Source organism: Lactuca saligna, chromosome 3, assembly GCF_052625555.1.
Source record: "Lactuca saligna cultivar CGN05327 chromosome 3, ASM5262555v1, whole genome shotgun sequence".
NCBI lineage: Eukaryota > Viridiplantae > Streptophyta > Magnoliopsida > Asterales > Asteraceae > Lactuca > Lactuca saligna.
The window spans coordinates 17,762,611-17,779,026 of NC_136419.1; the positions used below are offsets into that span (position 1 = coordinate 17,762,611).

General features: G+C 37.4%; 1 protein-coding gene and 1 long non-coding RNA gene across 2 annotated transcripts; both read left to right on the forward strand.

The window, feature by feature from the left end:
- Positions 1–7,804: 7,804 nt before the first annotated feature.
- On the forward strand, positions 7,805–8,654 carry LOC145033431 (uncharacterized). Its single transcript, XR_013677545.1, has 2 exons — positions 7,805–8,087; positions 8,151–8,654. It is a non-coding gene; the product is annotated as an uncharacterized LOC145033431 (long non-coding RNA).
- A 1,276-nt stretch (positions 8,655–9,930) lies between these two features.
- LOC145034613 (heat shock factor protein HSF8-like) lies at positions 9,931–12,802 on the forward strand. The gene is made up of 3 exons (XM_078983058.1): positions 9,931–10,372; positions 10,933–12,075; positions 12,517–12,802. The coding sequence occupies exons 1-2, from the start codon at positions 10,088–10,090 to the stop codon at positions 12,058–12,060; spliced, it is 1,413 nt and encodes a 470-aa protein (XP_078839184.1). The 5' UTR covers positions 9,931–10,087; the 3' UTR covers positions 12,061–12,075; positions 12,517–12,802.
- Positions 12,803–16,416: the final 3,614 nt, after the last annotated feature.

Consider the following 16,416-nt stretch of genomic DNA (forward strand, 5'->3'; position numbering starts at 1 on the left):
CCATGCTGAACAAAAAAGTCATAAATCATAACGATCAGGATTTTCCATACAAGGGATCTACCCACACGGGTCCTCCTTAAAGTTGTCAGATCTAACATTGGTTCGGGTACAAGTCCTGTGCTTCCAGTAGTACGGGCCCAATACTACCTTCCACACCTACCTGCACCTTTCCCCACTACTCTACCTGATAACTCCAATTCATTGGTAACCAAGCCGTACCTACAATTACTGCATAAATCAATCTCAGGTTGTCCTAAGATTTACTCTACTCATATCAATCAAACCAATCATAATAGGTTGCCTTTATGCATGCAAATTGCACACAGAAAAGGATCAAATAAACTTTCGAATAAAAGATTCTATACTAGGACCACAACCAAATAAGGGACAGGAAATAAGGCCAAATCAATCATTTTGAGGCTATAAGCTCCTAGCCGTATACAATTTTAAACGCATACACATAGCAAGTTCCATTTAATCAGCAAAACTCAAATATCAATATATCATGGCTAACATATTGGGGAACTACTTACTTGGCTCGGCTGATCACACGCGTTGCACTCTATTCTTTTCATTTCCTTTTGAAAAACCCTTTTATGTTACTTTTAAAAACAATATTACCATTTCCTTAGTTTGAGTCTTGACACACTCAAGAGTGTGCCCGAATCCCTCAAACCAAGACTCTGATACCAACTTGCAACGACCCAAATTTACAAAGAATTTTTTCATTTTTAATTAATAAAACACATTTGCATAAACCATGAAATCCTCGTAACTATTTCCAAGTCAACATTCATTACAGTTTTATTTAAACATCAGAGTGTCCCCAAACATATCAGTGAAAGAGAGATAGAGTGCACGCTGCGCCATCACGCCTTGCCCTTGCCCTTGAGCTCAGATATACCTGAAACAAATCAACAACGTGTAATCGAAATGCTTAGTGAGTTCCCCAGAGCATTCCACACAATTCAGTTACACATAACCTGTTAGCTATTAAAGCTACACACATATCACATAAGCCATGCATACATAAAACCTGTAAGAATGCCATGGGCTACCCCACAAGGTCTTTACCTAGGACTGCCATGGGCTACCCCATATGGTCTTACATCTAATGCCATGGGATACCCCACATGGTCTTTACCTATGAATGTCATAGGCTACCCCACATGGTCTTACATCCAATGTCATGGGCTACCCCACATAGTCTTTACCTAGGACTGCCATGGGCTACCCCACATGATCTTACATCCAATACCACAGGCTCCCCTCGGGGTCTTCCATGCAAAGCACACAACCACATATCATATCAAATCACAGAATAACTAACACATATATCATAATCACATAATGGGCCGACCTTGGTGCCTTAGACCCATGGGTATGGTGAGAAGACTCACCTCTGTCAGCTGAATACAAAAGCTGCTCTCCTAACAGTCCACAACCTCTCGTGCTAAATAATAATATTAATCAATGTCAGGACCTTACTTAATCAGAAGAAACCCAAACTCTATACCCTTCCATGAGGCCCAACTACCCTTTCCTTGTTAATGGGCCCAAAGTCCAAGTCCAAGATCATTAATGGTCCAATAAGGCCCATTCAAAATGTCCATGGCCCATAACCGATGATATGACTCATAATTCCCAGAATACAACCATGCCCAATAACCAAATGAGGTCCAAAGGCTCAAAGGCCCAAAACAGATTCGTGCCCAACTGAGATGCGTACGCTCGGCGTACCGTCCTGGTACGCGCAACGTATTGGGGTCTTGGGACTACGCAAATAGTACACTGGGTTACGCCCAATGTACTACCAGATTAAGCACTTTCTCTATTAAGTTCTTAATAATCGGTTCCTTTACGTCCAAAAACCATATCTAAGTTTGTTAAGACGTCCTAAGGCATAAAGTTGGCAACTTTATACCTTTGTATGCCTCATATACACCAACACCTCCATTAAGACCTTTATAAGGTCTTTAATCCATGCATGAGGCCAAAACTCCCACCAAGACTCCATTTTTATGATACTAAAGGACCAATAGACCTCAGATTTACCATTCCCATCTTCTGTAGTTGCTTAACTCACAAATGGAGGTCCAAAATCAACCAAAGGGACAACACTCGAAAACCCTAGCTAGTTCTAGAGATTTAAGTGGAAATGTGCAAACTTTTTACCTCCAGAAGCTTTGCAAGATGACCAAGATGCAGATTATTGAAGCACCAACTCGTACCAAGCTTGCTTGAACACTTCTTCTTCTTGGGATGAACACTAAAAAGGACCACAATGCACTCTTAAGGCTCAAAAAGCACTCACAAAGGCTATTAGGGCTTCCAGGAACGTTTGAAGGTGAAGAGAGTTGATGAGGGTGAGGCTCAAGTGGGTTAAGGACGTTTAAATATGTCACAAGTCCGAAATTTAGGGATTGCACCCTCCGCACGTACGCCTAACGTACGTCCAGCTCCTCCGCGACCAACCATGCAGAATATGCTAAGCATACTCATAACTACGCCCAACGTACTCAAGGGACTATTTATATAAAAATGTAACTTCTTTGAGGGTTTCAAGTCAAACCTGGATTAGGGTGTTATAGGTATCATCTGCTCTTCTCCTTATTCTCTTTCTAACTATATCAAAATTGTGAAATAATTGACTTGATTACTTTAACCAAAGAAATAAAGAAACCCTAGGAGCTTCCACCGCCGACTTCTGCTGACATCTCTTAACTCAGATCTCTGCTCTAGTGTGAGCCAATATGATTGATAGATACAGAGATAAGCATTTTAATAATGGATGGGAGTGGGTTTTTCCAAAAATATCACAACTATAGTTTATATGACAAATTTCCCCACATCATTTGAAATCAAGGATCTATGTTAGTTGTGTGATGCACATGCATTGGTGGCAGATGTTTACCTTGCGAGAAAGCTCTCTAAGGTTGGTCGACGTTTCACTTTTGTTAGATTCTTGCAAATTGAAGATAGTAATGCCTTGATACATACTCGAAACGACATTTGGATTGGTAATTTTCACATTTTTGCTTCGGTTGCACGTTTTGATCGTAAAGATAATAGGCCTTCTATTATTTATGAAAAACATTAAAAGGTAGACGGGGGAAAAATAATAACACAATTACATGAGTTGGTTTTCGGGGCAACATTTCCTTTGTTGAGGCTCTTAGTGGCTCAAAGGGGACAATTCATAAGCCGGTTATCAAGAATTCGATGATCCTTGCAAATAAGGATCTGTTAGTTTTGGAAGATTCCTCTTGTATTATCCTTGGAAGTCTTCATGAGGTTCATGCATTCCCTAGTCTGTACAAAATTATTGAGAAAAAAAAGGCTATGACGAGGTTTTGATTAATTATGTTAGTGGATCATGGGTTTGGTTGGAATTCCAATAAAAAAGGAAATGTGATAAATTTAAAAAGGATCAAGACTGTTGGTGTTAATCCAAACTTAGTCAAACTCAAGTGATTATCTTTAAGGGTATTTTAGTCTTTGTAGAGTTTGAATAAGTAAAGGCCATGTAGGACAGTTTGTTTAGCAGATCTCTTAGAATAGTTTAGTTAGGGTTAGTTAGTTAGCTCTTTATTTTGTTGCTTTTGACTGGGTAGACGTGTTTTGATTCCTTTGTATATATTGTATGCTATTATATTGAATGAGTAGATGCAAGAGTTTAGAAAGATGTAACCCTACTGTGTAGTTTTGTTCCAACAATTTGTATCAGAGCACCCAGGTTCACACCTGGTTCAAGCAAGAAAGAGAGGATGAAAGCAAGAAGTTTGATGATGTGATGATCGATTGATCTTGATCTGAAGCAAGAAAGAAAGAAAGAAAGAAAGAAAGAAGAAAGAAGCAAGAAAAACAAGTCTGTAGCAAGTAGCAGACAAGAAAGCAAGAAGGGTTCTCAGCAAGAGAAGACCGAGAGAGCAAGAAAGAAAGCAAGCAAGAAAGCAAGAATGAAAGATAAGCAACAAGTCTGATCAAGTTTGGTGATCAGAAGAAAGAAGCAGCAAAATTTTCTGTAAGAACAATTGCAAGTGTACCAAGCAAGAATGGTTGTCACATAATCTGTAGCAAGTAGCAGGCAAGACAATCATAGCAAGAAGAGAGTTTCGGGTTTGTAGCAAGTAGCAAACAAGAAACAAGAGGAATGAGAAAGCAAGAAGGAGCAAGATTATAGCATGAAAAGCAAGAAGTCTGAGCAAGATAGAAGAACTGTGTGTTCTTAATGCAAGAAGCAAGAACTAGATAGAAAGAAAGAAGGTAGCAAGAAACAAGAAGATCCAAAGAGGCAAGAGCAAGATCAAGAAACGAGTTGTTTCTTTTCAAACTCGAAGTATGAGCTGTGGTGTTCTTCATCCTGGATTCAAATTCGGAATGATGTTGGTGGTGGCAGAATGCAAGTAAATGGTGCAAGATTTGGGCTTGGAAGATCCAATTCTGAACATCATAGTGACTTTGGTAACACTAGTTCAAGTGGCAGACAAGAAAGAAAGCAAGAAGAAAGTGTGATCAAAAGAAAGAATGAAAGCAACTAAGCAAGTAGCTGGTTGATTACTCCTGTTGATCAGAAGAAAGTAGCAAGAGTAGAAGGTAGTTGTATGTTAGCAAGAAAGAAAGAAGAAGCATGAAACAGGAGCTATCAAAGTGATCGAGGAAGAAAAAAAAAAAACAAGACCCAAGCAAGCATGGGAAAAAGGAGAAATAGATAGCAGCAGAAGACCGGGATCGCTGACAGCAATCAAGAGAAGACTGCAGGTAAACCAGATTGGTGGTTTGCCTGAGAAAGAGAGACCGAGAGAAAGAAAGAAGTTTGGCAAGAATAGTTTGGATTAAGGGGGAATGTTGATGTTAATCCAAACTTAGTCAAACTCAAGTGATTATCTTTAAGGGTATTTTAGTCTTTTTAGAGTTTGAATAAGTAAAGGCCATGTAGGCCACGTTTGTTTAGCAGATCTCTTAGAATAGTTTACATAGAGTTAGTTAGTTAGCTCTTTATTTTGTTGCTTTTGACTAGGTAGACGTGTTTTGATTCCTCTGTATATATTGTATGCTATTATATTGAATGAGTAGATGCAAGAGTTTAGAAAGATGTAACCTACTGTGTAGTTTTGTTCCAACAAAGACATTATGTGTTATTTCATGAAACTCAAACCTACAACCAGAAACTTTATTGTGGAAGATAGAATCGTGTGGTTGGAAATTTATGGTCCTCCTTTATTTGCTTGGGCTTCTGGTGCTTTCAAGAAAGTGACAATTTTATAGTGGGAGGTTTTATTCATTGATGAGGATGTACAAGAAAATGTAAGTGTTGGTCGTATATGTGTTAAAACTAAAGAACAGAAGATTATTTTTGAAATGGTGGAGGCAGTGCTACATGGTAGAAAATATGAAGTGAGAGTAAGAGAATTATCTTCTTAGGTTACCAAGATCAAAAAAAACTCAGAAGATGCTGAAAAGAAAAATAAAAAATGGTGTGATTATTCAGATGATGATGCCAGTGAACATGGGAGCGAGGAAGGGGAAATATTGCTAAAGATGTTTCTTATAAAGAAATGTCGTCACACAAAGACCAACTTAACTCAGGAGCGAATGATGGGCCTGTGATTGAAGTCCGCCCATATGACAAGCTTAAAAATTCTGATGTGTGCATTCGTGTCTTAGACTCTCCTTCGGTTCCACCTGGTTTCAATGGAATCAAATTCCAAACGAATGTTAAGGTTGCTTCAGCTGGAAAGGGCAATTGTGGGGAAGAATCATTCCGAAAAGAGAAATTGGTCTCCTCTTTTTCTGCGATGTCTCTTGCTGGAAAGAGTGTAAAAGATTGACAGAATATAATTGCCATGAGAATGGATGGAGGTTCCGTGATTGATGGATGGGTTAACACATTAGATAGAGATCGATCTAGCTCTAGGCCATGATATGTCATGTTGCTCAAAAACTCTAGAGGCGTTAATTCAAAGTATGGGAGAGAAAATGGTGGATCGATGAATTTAATGTCGCTCAACTCATGTGGTATTGGATATAGTTTCAAACGACGTCTCATTATCAAGTTATTATGTGCGTTGCATGGTATGCGGAAGGAGATGAGAAGTCTAACTTTTACCACGCTATGCTAAAAAGGAAAAGAAGGGTTCTGAACATTCGAGGCGTGAAGCATGTTGGCGACCGGATCACGATTCCTTCACAAGTTAAACATATTTCTTTTCGTATTTTCAAGAATAGTTTGGTCGGGTGGATGGTGTTCACCTTCAAAACCGTAACATTCATTTTAAAGACTCTTGGTTCTCCAAGCTGAGGAGCTTATTCAAAATGTTACTGTGAGTGAAGTTAGGGATGCTTTTTGGTCTTGTGGAAGTGAGAAGGCGCGTGACCCGGATGGTTTTAACTTAGCTTTTATAAAACACTTATGGTTTTTAATAGAGAAAGATATTATGGAGGTTGTTCATGAGTTTTTTGATTCGGCTTCTATTCCTATGGGATGTAATTCTTCGTCCATTACCCTTATTCCAAAAGTGGATAGTCCTATTATTGTTACTGATTATTGCCCGATCAGTCTTAGTTGAGTGCAATGCAATATAAAATTATTGCTAAGGTTTTCGCAAATCGGCTTGCTAAAGTGGTGGATAGTGAACAACCAGTTTTTATAAAAGGTTGTCAGATTCTTGATGGTCTGATTATGCTCAATGAGATTATCGATTTGTATAAAAAGAAAAAGAAACAATTGATGTTTTTTAAAGTGGATTTTGAAAAAGCTTACGACTTTCTGAGTTGGGATTTTTGGATCATATCATGTCTTTTATGGGTTTCCCCATCAAATGGCATGCATTGATTTGTACTTGTCTTCACACTTCTAGATCTTCTATTTTGGTTAATGGGAGCCCGCCTAAAGAGTTTTATATGGAGAGAGGTGTTCGACAAGGAGATCCTCTTTTGCCTTCTCTTTTTTATTTTGGCTATATATAGAGGGTTTATATGTGGCTATCATGGACGCCATGAAAGCTAATCTTTTTACTAGAGCTGCAGTTGACAATCATAATTTTATTAATTATGTCCCATTTTTATGCAGATGACATTATTTCTTAGGTGATTAGTCTCAAGAAAATGTGGATAATGTGGTGCGTATTCTTCATTTTCTCCCTCTAACTTTGGGCCTTCGTCTAAATTTACACAAGTCTAATCTGTTTGGGTTGGGAGTAGATGAGGCTAAGGTCAATCTGTTGGCAAAGGGGACTGGTTGCAAGGTAGGTTAATTTCCTTTAGTTTACCTTGGTATTCCCGTTGCTGAGAACATGGCTAGAGTTGCAGGGTGGACATTGATTATTCAGAAATTTGAGGAAAGACTTGGCAAATGGAAAATTCATTTACTTTTTATTGGAGTGAGATCTATGCTTTTAAAGGTTGTTTTAGGTTCTTTATGAATTTATCTCTTTTCTGTTTTCCTTCTGCCAACTACAGTTTAAAAAAAAAAAAAAAAATACCTGGAGAGTTTGAGGTCTCGTTTCTTTTGGGTTCTGATGCTGATGTCAATAAAATTCTTTGGGTGAAATGGGACCTCGTTATGGCGTCTAAAGATAAAGGAGGTTTAGATATTGGTAGCCTGAAGAATTTTAATCATGCTCTTGTCTAAAATGGTGATTGGGATATCTTACTGATAAGGGTTCATTGTGGGTTAAAGTCATTAAATCGGTCCATAATAAACACAATGGGATTCGTTTTGGTGATTCCATGGGTCATAGATGCGGGTGTGTGGGCCAGGATATTGAAATCACTTAATTATATTCATGTGGCAGGTGTTATCCCTCATAGTGCAAATATTTGGGTTCTTGGTGAGTTGCTCGATCTGCTTTTAGTATGATATCTGGATTGGAAATATGTCAAAGATTCCCACGTCTTTTCTCTTTAGACCTGAATAAAGATTGTTTCATCTTAAATCGTAGGCATGAGGGTGGTTGGCAGTGGGAGTGGAGGCGTGACATAAGGGGAGGGTCAAAATCTTATTAACTCATGGAATTAGACTCTCTGGTTGAGAATGTTACCATTAAATACCATGCAGATTCGTGGAGCTGGAGTTTGAATAACATGTGAGTCTTCTTGGTTGTTGATGTTAGGAAAGCTCTTGATGACTTTTTTTCTTCCTATTTCAGTTTTCAAAACTAGATGGAACACTTTTGGGCCTAGAAAAGCCAATATTTTCATTTGGAGGTTGATGTTAAATCGGTTTCCTGTTAGACAATCTCTAGTTGATAAATGAATTGATGTTCCTTTGATTACTTGCCCTGTTTGTAATGGAGATTCAGAAACTACTTCTCATTTGTTCCTGTTTTGCGACCTAGCTACTCAAATATGGCATAATATCTTCAGATGGTTGGTACGATTATCTGTGCCTATGACATCGACCTCTCAGAGTTTTTTGTGGTTGGATTCACAGCCTTTATCGCGTGGTAAGAAGAAAATGGTGGATCTGATTATAATTTCTATGCTTTGGGTGTTATGGTGTTATCGGAATGATGTGGTTTTTGGAGGAAATAAGTATCGAAGACAAACATTTTTTGATTCTATTAGGTATCTTTCTTTTTCTTGGTACAAGTCTAGGAATAAAAAATGTAATGTCCCAATGCCTTTCTAGTGTAATTGTACTTTTTCTTCTACTTTCTTGTTAGAGGCACTTTTGTTTTCTAATATCTTTCAGTCGTTCAAAAAAAGGAGAACGATTTGGCAAAGACTCTATTACATCCATGGTGGTCGAAATTGAAGATGTTCAAGATTTTGAATTTTATTTTTCTTTTTTTATTTTAATTTAAGAGTTTTTTTTCTCTAAACAAACGACCATCTGATGCCAACTAGATTCAGATAACCGGCTAACCTCTTCATATTTTGAATATTGACATTTTTAACACATACAAATCAAGTTTATTCATTTATAAAGACAAAAAATAACATGAAGTACCTTTTAAACAAAAAATGATTAGTTTGATAGGCTATAATGATATTATCTAATGTTATTAAAAATGTGATTTTGATCGTAGAAATGCATGATTCTACGATCCCACATCTATGTTTAGATTCCTATCTTAGCAAACTCATTTTTTGGTATAATCATAGTAGAATCGTAAAATCAAACTGTGGAATCGTAAAGTCGTAAACATTCCGATTCTACCTATAATATTTTGTTTCCCATCAACTTTCATTCTCATTTAATTATATAATTAAATGAGTATAATTCCAAAACTCTAAAAGAAAACAACAAACATAAAGCAACGATTAATATAGTTGAGCTACGATTAATATACTTGAGTTGTTGATGTTTCAAAAATGAATTACTTAAAAGAGATAAGCATGAAATATAATTTCATGATTTGTAAATAACTAAATATACTTGTCATTTATTATTTTTTTTAATTTCATTTTAACAATGATAGTTCAGCCATTAACAATTTAGCACATTAGTAACATAAACAAAATAGTCCAATAATTCACAAAAAAAAAAAAAAAAAAATAATGAATAGTCATATTGTATATATAATGTTTTTGGCTATGCTAGTTTTGATTAAATGTGATGTTTTGAAAAGTGCATACATAATTGATGTTAGATAATTAACCAAAAAAACAAAATCTTCATATTTTATATTGTTTTTTGGATTTGTTTGGATACCCCAATGAAAACTAATTAAAACTAACACTAGCAATATTTCATTGGTACACTTTTATAATTCCCATTCGATTTTACAATCACAATTTTTCAAACCTAAAACAAATTTACATTAAATCTCGATTTTGCAAACCTTTATATTATCCCTAAAATTTATCCTAATTTTAGTTTGTTTTGGATGTGAAGGTTGATATCTTGAAAATAGGTCCAAGTGATTTCAGGTCATTATTTATCTGTCTATAACAAAAAGATATTAATAAAAAAAACCAACTTGCGATCCGTGTCCCCCTTTCATCGACCCATCTAAAGATCTAATCATCATTTTCTTTTTCCATAGTTTCTCCATACTTCCAGTACAATTTTTAATCTAGGGTTTTTAAATTCCGTTAATGGCGCTCTCACATCCCTAAATTGGACACAACATCCATCGCCATGGAAGCTCGTAGCTATAGTAATGCTGCCGCATCCGCACCAGATGGCGGTACTGCTGCTCCACCGCCTGCACCGCCTCCGATGTCCAGTGTCAATGCTCCACCGCCCTTCTTGGTCAAGACTTACGATATGGTGGATGATCCTGCTACCGATAAGGTTGTTTCTTGGAGTGCTACGAATAACAGCTTCGTCGTCTGGGACCCGCCCGAGTTCGCTAAAGACCTTTTGCCCAAATACTTCAAGCACAATAACTTCTCCAGCTTTGTTCGACAGCTTAACACTTATGTATCATCCTGTTTCCCTTCTTATTGAATTTCAAGTTACTGTTGACATGATTCTCTGATTGCTCTGTATTCGATTGGTTATGTTTCTAATTGCGGTAAATGATTATATGTTAACAGATTCGTAAACTTCAATCACTTTTCATGTATATATGTTCATGATTATATCTTAACAGATTTGTAAACCTCAATCTGCAAATTTTCCCATTTTCAGATTGATCTTTCTGGTTGACTGGTTGTCAGATTATATTCTTGAGTATCAGTCTGCACTTCTGTTGTTTATGTTGGATTTTCAGTGGATCTTATAGGTTGAATTAGTCTGAGATTGTCACCTTCCAATTGTCATTTTCATACCATAATCGGAAAAATGCACTCAATCCTTTTTGGTTACCTTTTTGTTAGTTGGAGCGATATACTCATATCTGTATAAAGCCATAGCAGCCCTAAAACATTGATTAGATAATGTTGGCTTCATTTCTCTTTCACCTGCTATATATTTATTATAACCCTATTTCATAAGTTTGATCGTCATTCTATTCTTTCTTTTGAGGTGTTTCCAAACAGGGGTTTCGAAAAGTCGACCCTGATCGATGGGAATTTGCAAACGAAGGATTCTTACGAGGCCAAAAACACCTACTCAAAACCATCGTCCGCCGGAAATCCACCTCCGGCCACCACCAACCACCGCCACAGCCCCACCAACAAACCACCTCTGTAAGTGCATGCGTTGAAGTCGGAAAATTCGGTCTAGAAGAAGAAGTAGAAAGGCTAAAAAGAGACAAAAACGTCCTGATGCAAGAACTCGTGAGATTAAGACAACAACAACAAAGCACAGACAACCAAATGCAATCAATGGTGCAACGCCTTCAAGGCATGGAACAAAGGCAACAACAGATGATGTCATTTTTAGCAAAAGCAGTCAACAGCCCTGGATTCTTAGCACATTTTGTACAACAACAAAACGAAAGCACAAAGTTAATAACAGAAGGGAATAAAAAAAGAAGGTATAAAGAAGAAGACAGGGTCATTTCAGACAATTCATCCGATGGAAGAATTGTTAAATATCAACCAATGATGAATGATGCTGCACAAGCAATGCTTAAACAGATCATGAAACTAGACACTGCATCACCACGTTTAGGTCCTTTCACTTCAGGGGTAACTCTCCAAGAAGTCAACCCACCACCAGCCTCCGGTCAACCCTATCTACCATCAGTCACCGGTGTAGTATCCGCACCTCTAGAACCAAATTCCAATCTCATTGCAACAAATCAGAGTCCGCTAGCGGATGGTCAACAGCTGCCCGAACTGCCCGAACTACCCGAACTGTCACAGTTGCAAGAAATGGTGCCCGGACTGTATCCTGAAACACAGAACATGGTGGATGAGAAGCTTCAGTTAGAAATTGGGGGGTTTTCGCCTGATGTGGATGTAGAATGGGACAATAATTTGCTGATCGAAATGGAGAAATATCTGACCGCGTATGACCCGTCTTGGGAGCAGTATATTGAGGGCAGCCCGGAGGTTGACACGGTTGATGACATGGACGCGGGCCCGGGCCTGGGCCCAGTGGATGATGTCATGAATGGTGTTGATAGCAAATCTTCGGAAAGTAGTGAGTGTTCGAGGTCTCAAGTGCAACAGCTTACTACACAAATGGGGCTTTTGTCTTCAAATACTAGAAAATCTTGAAGCCATATATACAAGGTAAAAATCCGAAAAAGAATTATGATATTTGTGGTAGTTGTAGTGTGTTTTTTTTTTTTTTTTTTTTTTTTGCCCTGGAAGGCAAATCTTGAATCAAGTAGGAGCCTAGGAGGTCAGAAATATTACCTGAGATCAGCTAAGTTATATACTTTTTAATTATGTAACAAGGCGACAAATTAGATGTTGAAATGAAGCTTAAGTGCGTGACTAATTTAACCTTTCAAAGTTATATAAATATGTGTGTATTTGATATTAATGATGCTCAAAGAAGAGCTTCTTGGGTTGTACTTGCCAATTGCCATTGTAAAATAAATTCTTGAACCTTTAAAATGTATGACTAATGATATTGTTTTTGAAAAAAATGTTATGTTTCAAGGAAAATACATTGCTAGTTATTGCGTTTAGACCAACTCTAATATTATGAAATGGAACTGAATGCAGATCATTGATTTGAGATAACATGAGAGTTGGGTATTCCTTTTCCTAAATATGGACTTCAGGACTTTCTTTTCAACCATCTTTGGAGGCGGCAAGGGTATATTAGTCTTTTCCGGTAGGAGATACTCAACAACAATACAAATTGTGTCATCCGATCCTTTTTCATTTGTGTAGCTTTCTGCACATGAAAACCAAGCATTTAAATCTGAATGTTCAAAAATACCAACAAAAATCATACTTTTTATAACGTTACTTTAATAATCCAATTAATTAGACTTCTTTTTATCAACGCATAACCTTTCCACTTGTACAACTTCTTCCACTTGAAAACCAACCTATTAATCTCAATGTTCTAATTACAATATCAAATGGGAAATAGAACAATAAATATTTGATTTTTTTTTTATCTAAATATCTATTTTATTCCATTCCATTCTTACCAACCAAACTCCTAACACATTTTTAACGTCAACATCTAACAATGCATATTAGAAAATCACTATTGTCATGACCTGAAGCTTGTTCTGCCTTGTAAGATATCAAAGCAAACTCATAAATATGAAGTCGGGCCTGTCCCAAACAACCGGAATATAATGTCCATTTTTTTTTATTAACAATACAAAATTGCAAAAATGGTCCCTGTGGTTGGTAAAATCCTGTAGTTTTGGTCCAAAACGAAATGTTGGTGCACAACTGGTTCAATTCTAGATATCTTGTGTGGTTTTGGTCCCTATAGTTGTATTTTTTTTTTTTTGTATTTTTGGTCTACATCCCACCTAAAATGATTAATATGCCCCTTAAATAATTATATTTTAATTTCTTTTATTTATTTTCTTGTTTTTATAATAAAATGAAAAAAAAACTCTCTCTCTCTCTCTCTCTCTCTCTCTCTTATTGTTTTGCTCGACTCCTGCTTTCCTCGAAGCCACAACTCCGGTAAGATGAGCTAACAGTCGAGGACGAGAAATATCGGTTGTCAACCTCTCCACCTCCCCTCGGTTGCTGAGCAAACCCACGAACCTCCTTATGTTGTGTTGTTTTCGATTTACCCTTTCCCTCCCTTTCTTCTCCGTTTTTCTACCAACCTCTCCACCTCCCCTCCTATGGCTTATTGTGTGATGTTGCAGAGCGTCGATATGCACATTTGGGTTTACAATATGTACAACAAATCCAATCAAAAAACAACATTTTAGAAGATTATTATTCTTTGGAGCAATCTGTCAAACAGTTGGTGTATGCAACAGTTACAAATTGTTTTGGATTATGCTTTATGCTTTTGATTGATAGTGTGACATCCTCATTTTCACGGTCAGAAAAGACTGATTTTTGTTTATGCTTTATAAAAATCAGAGTACTTCTTTTAATAAAAATGTTGCGGAATTTGTTCCCAGAAAAACATGATAAATACGTTATTAAAACATTTTCGAAGAAACGTATTTTATTCATTTCAAAACGTTTGGGATGTCATCGTTAATACAGAAACATAAGCATAAACAGAACCTACATTTATTTACACTAGTGATCTACATCTCTTTAAATCTCTCAGTGTAAAGTGACTTCGTATCAACACCTGTGATATAAATAAAATGAGTGGGTCAGGTTGGGAAACCTGGTGAGTACATAAGGTTTTCAACCCACAATAATATAATTATTATGTTTAAACAATCAAACAATCAACCCAATTACCCATCCTCATTATCTTCTTTAGTCTTAAGGATCTACCCTAAGAATCAGGCAATCATCTATTCCTCGTTTATTTATCCCTAAGGATCATCCTAAGGAATCGACACGAAGTCCATCATTACCAAGGCTTATAGAATATATCTGGTGAACACGTAGTCCAAAACATTTGGTAAACACTTAGTTCAAAAGTAACTAGTGAACACACTTAGTTCAAAATACCTAGTGAACACACTCAGTTCAAAGATACGTAGTGAACACACTCAGTTCAAAATACCTAATGAGCACCTAGTTCAAAAACACCTACAGGTTACGAGTTTACTAGCGTTCCACCGGACCGTCTAGTATCGCCCATGATCATCATCTATACTCCACTAGATGACTGGATCACTGACAACATTGATGTCTCCCATCGTGTTATCACAAAACAACTATTTCACCTACCCATGTTTTACCCAACACATTTTGTAGATATAAAATACATATACAGTTTAAATCATTTAAAACATGTATAAAAATCTTTCACCCAGCATAGACAGCAAGTATTCAGATAATATGCACACACATCACGTAATTTATATTAAAATACTTCTTGTCTGTGTGTAAGATGAAAGGGACTATGCACTCACCTGAAAAGTGGCGACTCAGCACTCGGACAGCGCTTCGATATTCTCAAAACAACTTTCCTTCGATAAAACCTAGTACCAATACCACTAGGGTTCAGTCTAACGATAACCGCGGCAATTTAGTTAGTCTGACCATTATTATTATTATATAAGCGTTAATAACACTCAATATAACTCATAATTATAGCCAAATAATTATTTTAAGGACTTAATAACATTCCTATAATTATTTGAAAGCTATATTAAAATTTGCGTAAGCGTAGCACACTTACATCAAATTTTATCGAAAACCGGAACTTAATTAGAGCAACGTTTCGAAACCGAAAGGCTCTTTTTTCTCGGGACTGTGGGAGCCTCGGGGCTTCCCTCGGGTGCTAGGTATTTTTCCTAGGGCTTAGGGGTGGTTTGGGAGCTAGAGAGAGAAAGTATTTTAGAGAGAAAATGAGAAATGGTGTGTTTTGGTCGGCAACCCTCGCTTCTATTTATAGCCTCAGCAGCCTCGGTTACGCAGGGCATAGTTCCGAGGTACGTTGGGCGTAGTTCGCATTGGGCTACCAGATGGCTTCGTACGAGACACGTGTCGGACATCGGCTGGAGTTACGCGGTTTCTTGTGGACCGAGGGTGGCAGCTGTACGCGGCGCGTACTCAGCTTCGGACGTTGGGCGTAAGCGAGACTTCGTGGCGATCATCGGATGCGATGTGTGATCAGCAAGCAACGGTCCATATCATGCCACGTCATCGATTTAGCAACAGACTTCGCAAATTTCACTCTCAACTTCTAAAAATCGTAACTTTCGCATACGAGCTCCGTTTTTTACGTTCTTTATATCCACACGAAGGTGGGAATGTACTCTACAACTTTCGTTTAGACTTCATCGGCTAATTTTGGCTCAATTTTAAATTTTATATTATTAACAGGCCGGGACATGATTGGTCCGTTAAATTCTCATAACTTCTTCATCCGACGTCCGTTTTCGCCCATCTTTTTCTCGTTACGCTACTCTTAACGAGATCTTCGATTCCCGTTTAGTTCGTGTAGGCCAAAAACTGCTCGATCTAATATTCAAATTCCGGGTTGTATACTGCTAGTCCGAAACTTCGAAAAATCATAACTTCTTCATATAAAGTCAGATTTGGGCGTTCTTTTTATTGATGTTCTTAGTTTAACACATTATACGAATTTTGTTTAGACCGCTAAGGCTAAATCTCGTCCTATCATAAATTCACTATTTACGCTTCCCGGTGCCGTGCCGGTTCCGTCGCGAAACTTCGACGAGTCATAACTTCTTCGTTATAACTCGGATTTCGATGTTCTTTATATGTACGGAAACCTTGTGACATACTCTACAACTTGGTTAAGATTATTTATTCTAAATAATATTTTGTCGAAAAGTCGTTTTCGACCCCTATTGCCTCTAATTTGACTAGCTCGAATTTGCGGACGTTACAGATAGCAATAGGAAACAAATCGTTTTCATTTGTCAAGATCTCATAGTGAGGGTTGGTGTTTGATCGTCGTCATGGGGGGAAAGACGGGGTGGCAACCAGTGGTTCTTGTGAGGTTAATGTTGTTGGATTAGTGTCTAAGCTAGTAAC

Bases quoted from the DNA above. Each gene is read 5' to 3' on its own strand.
- LOC145034613 (XM_078983058.1), top strand. From the start codon at position 10,088: ATGGAAGCTCGTAGCTATAGTAATGCTGCCGCATCCGCACCAGATGGC. The intron at 10,373-10,932 runs GTATCATCCTGT...GTTTCCAAACAG, and splicing joins TTCGACAGCTTAACACTTAT to GGGTTTCGAAAAGTCGACCC.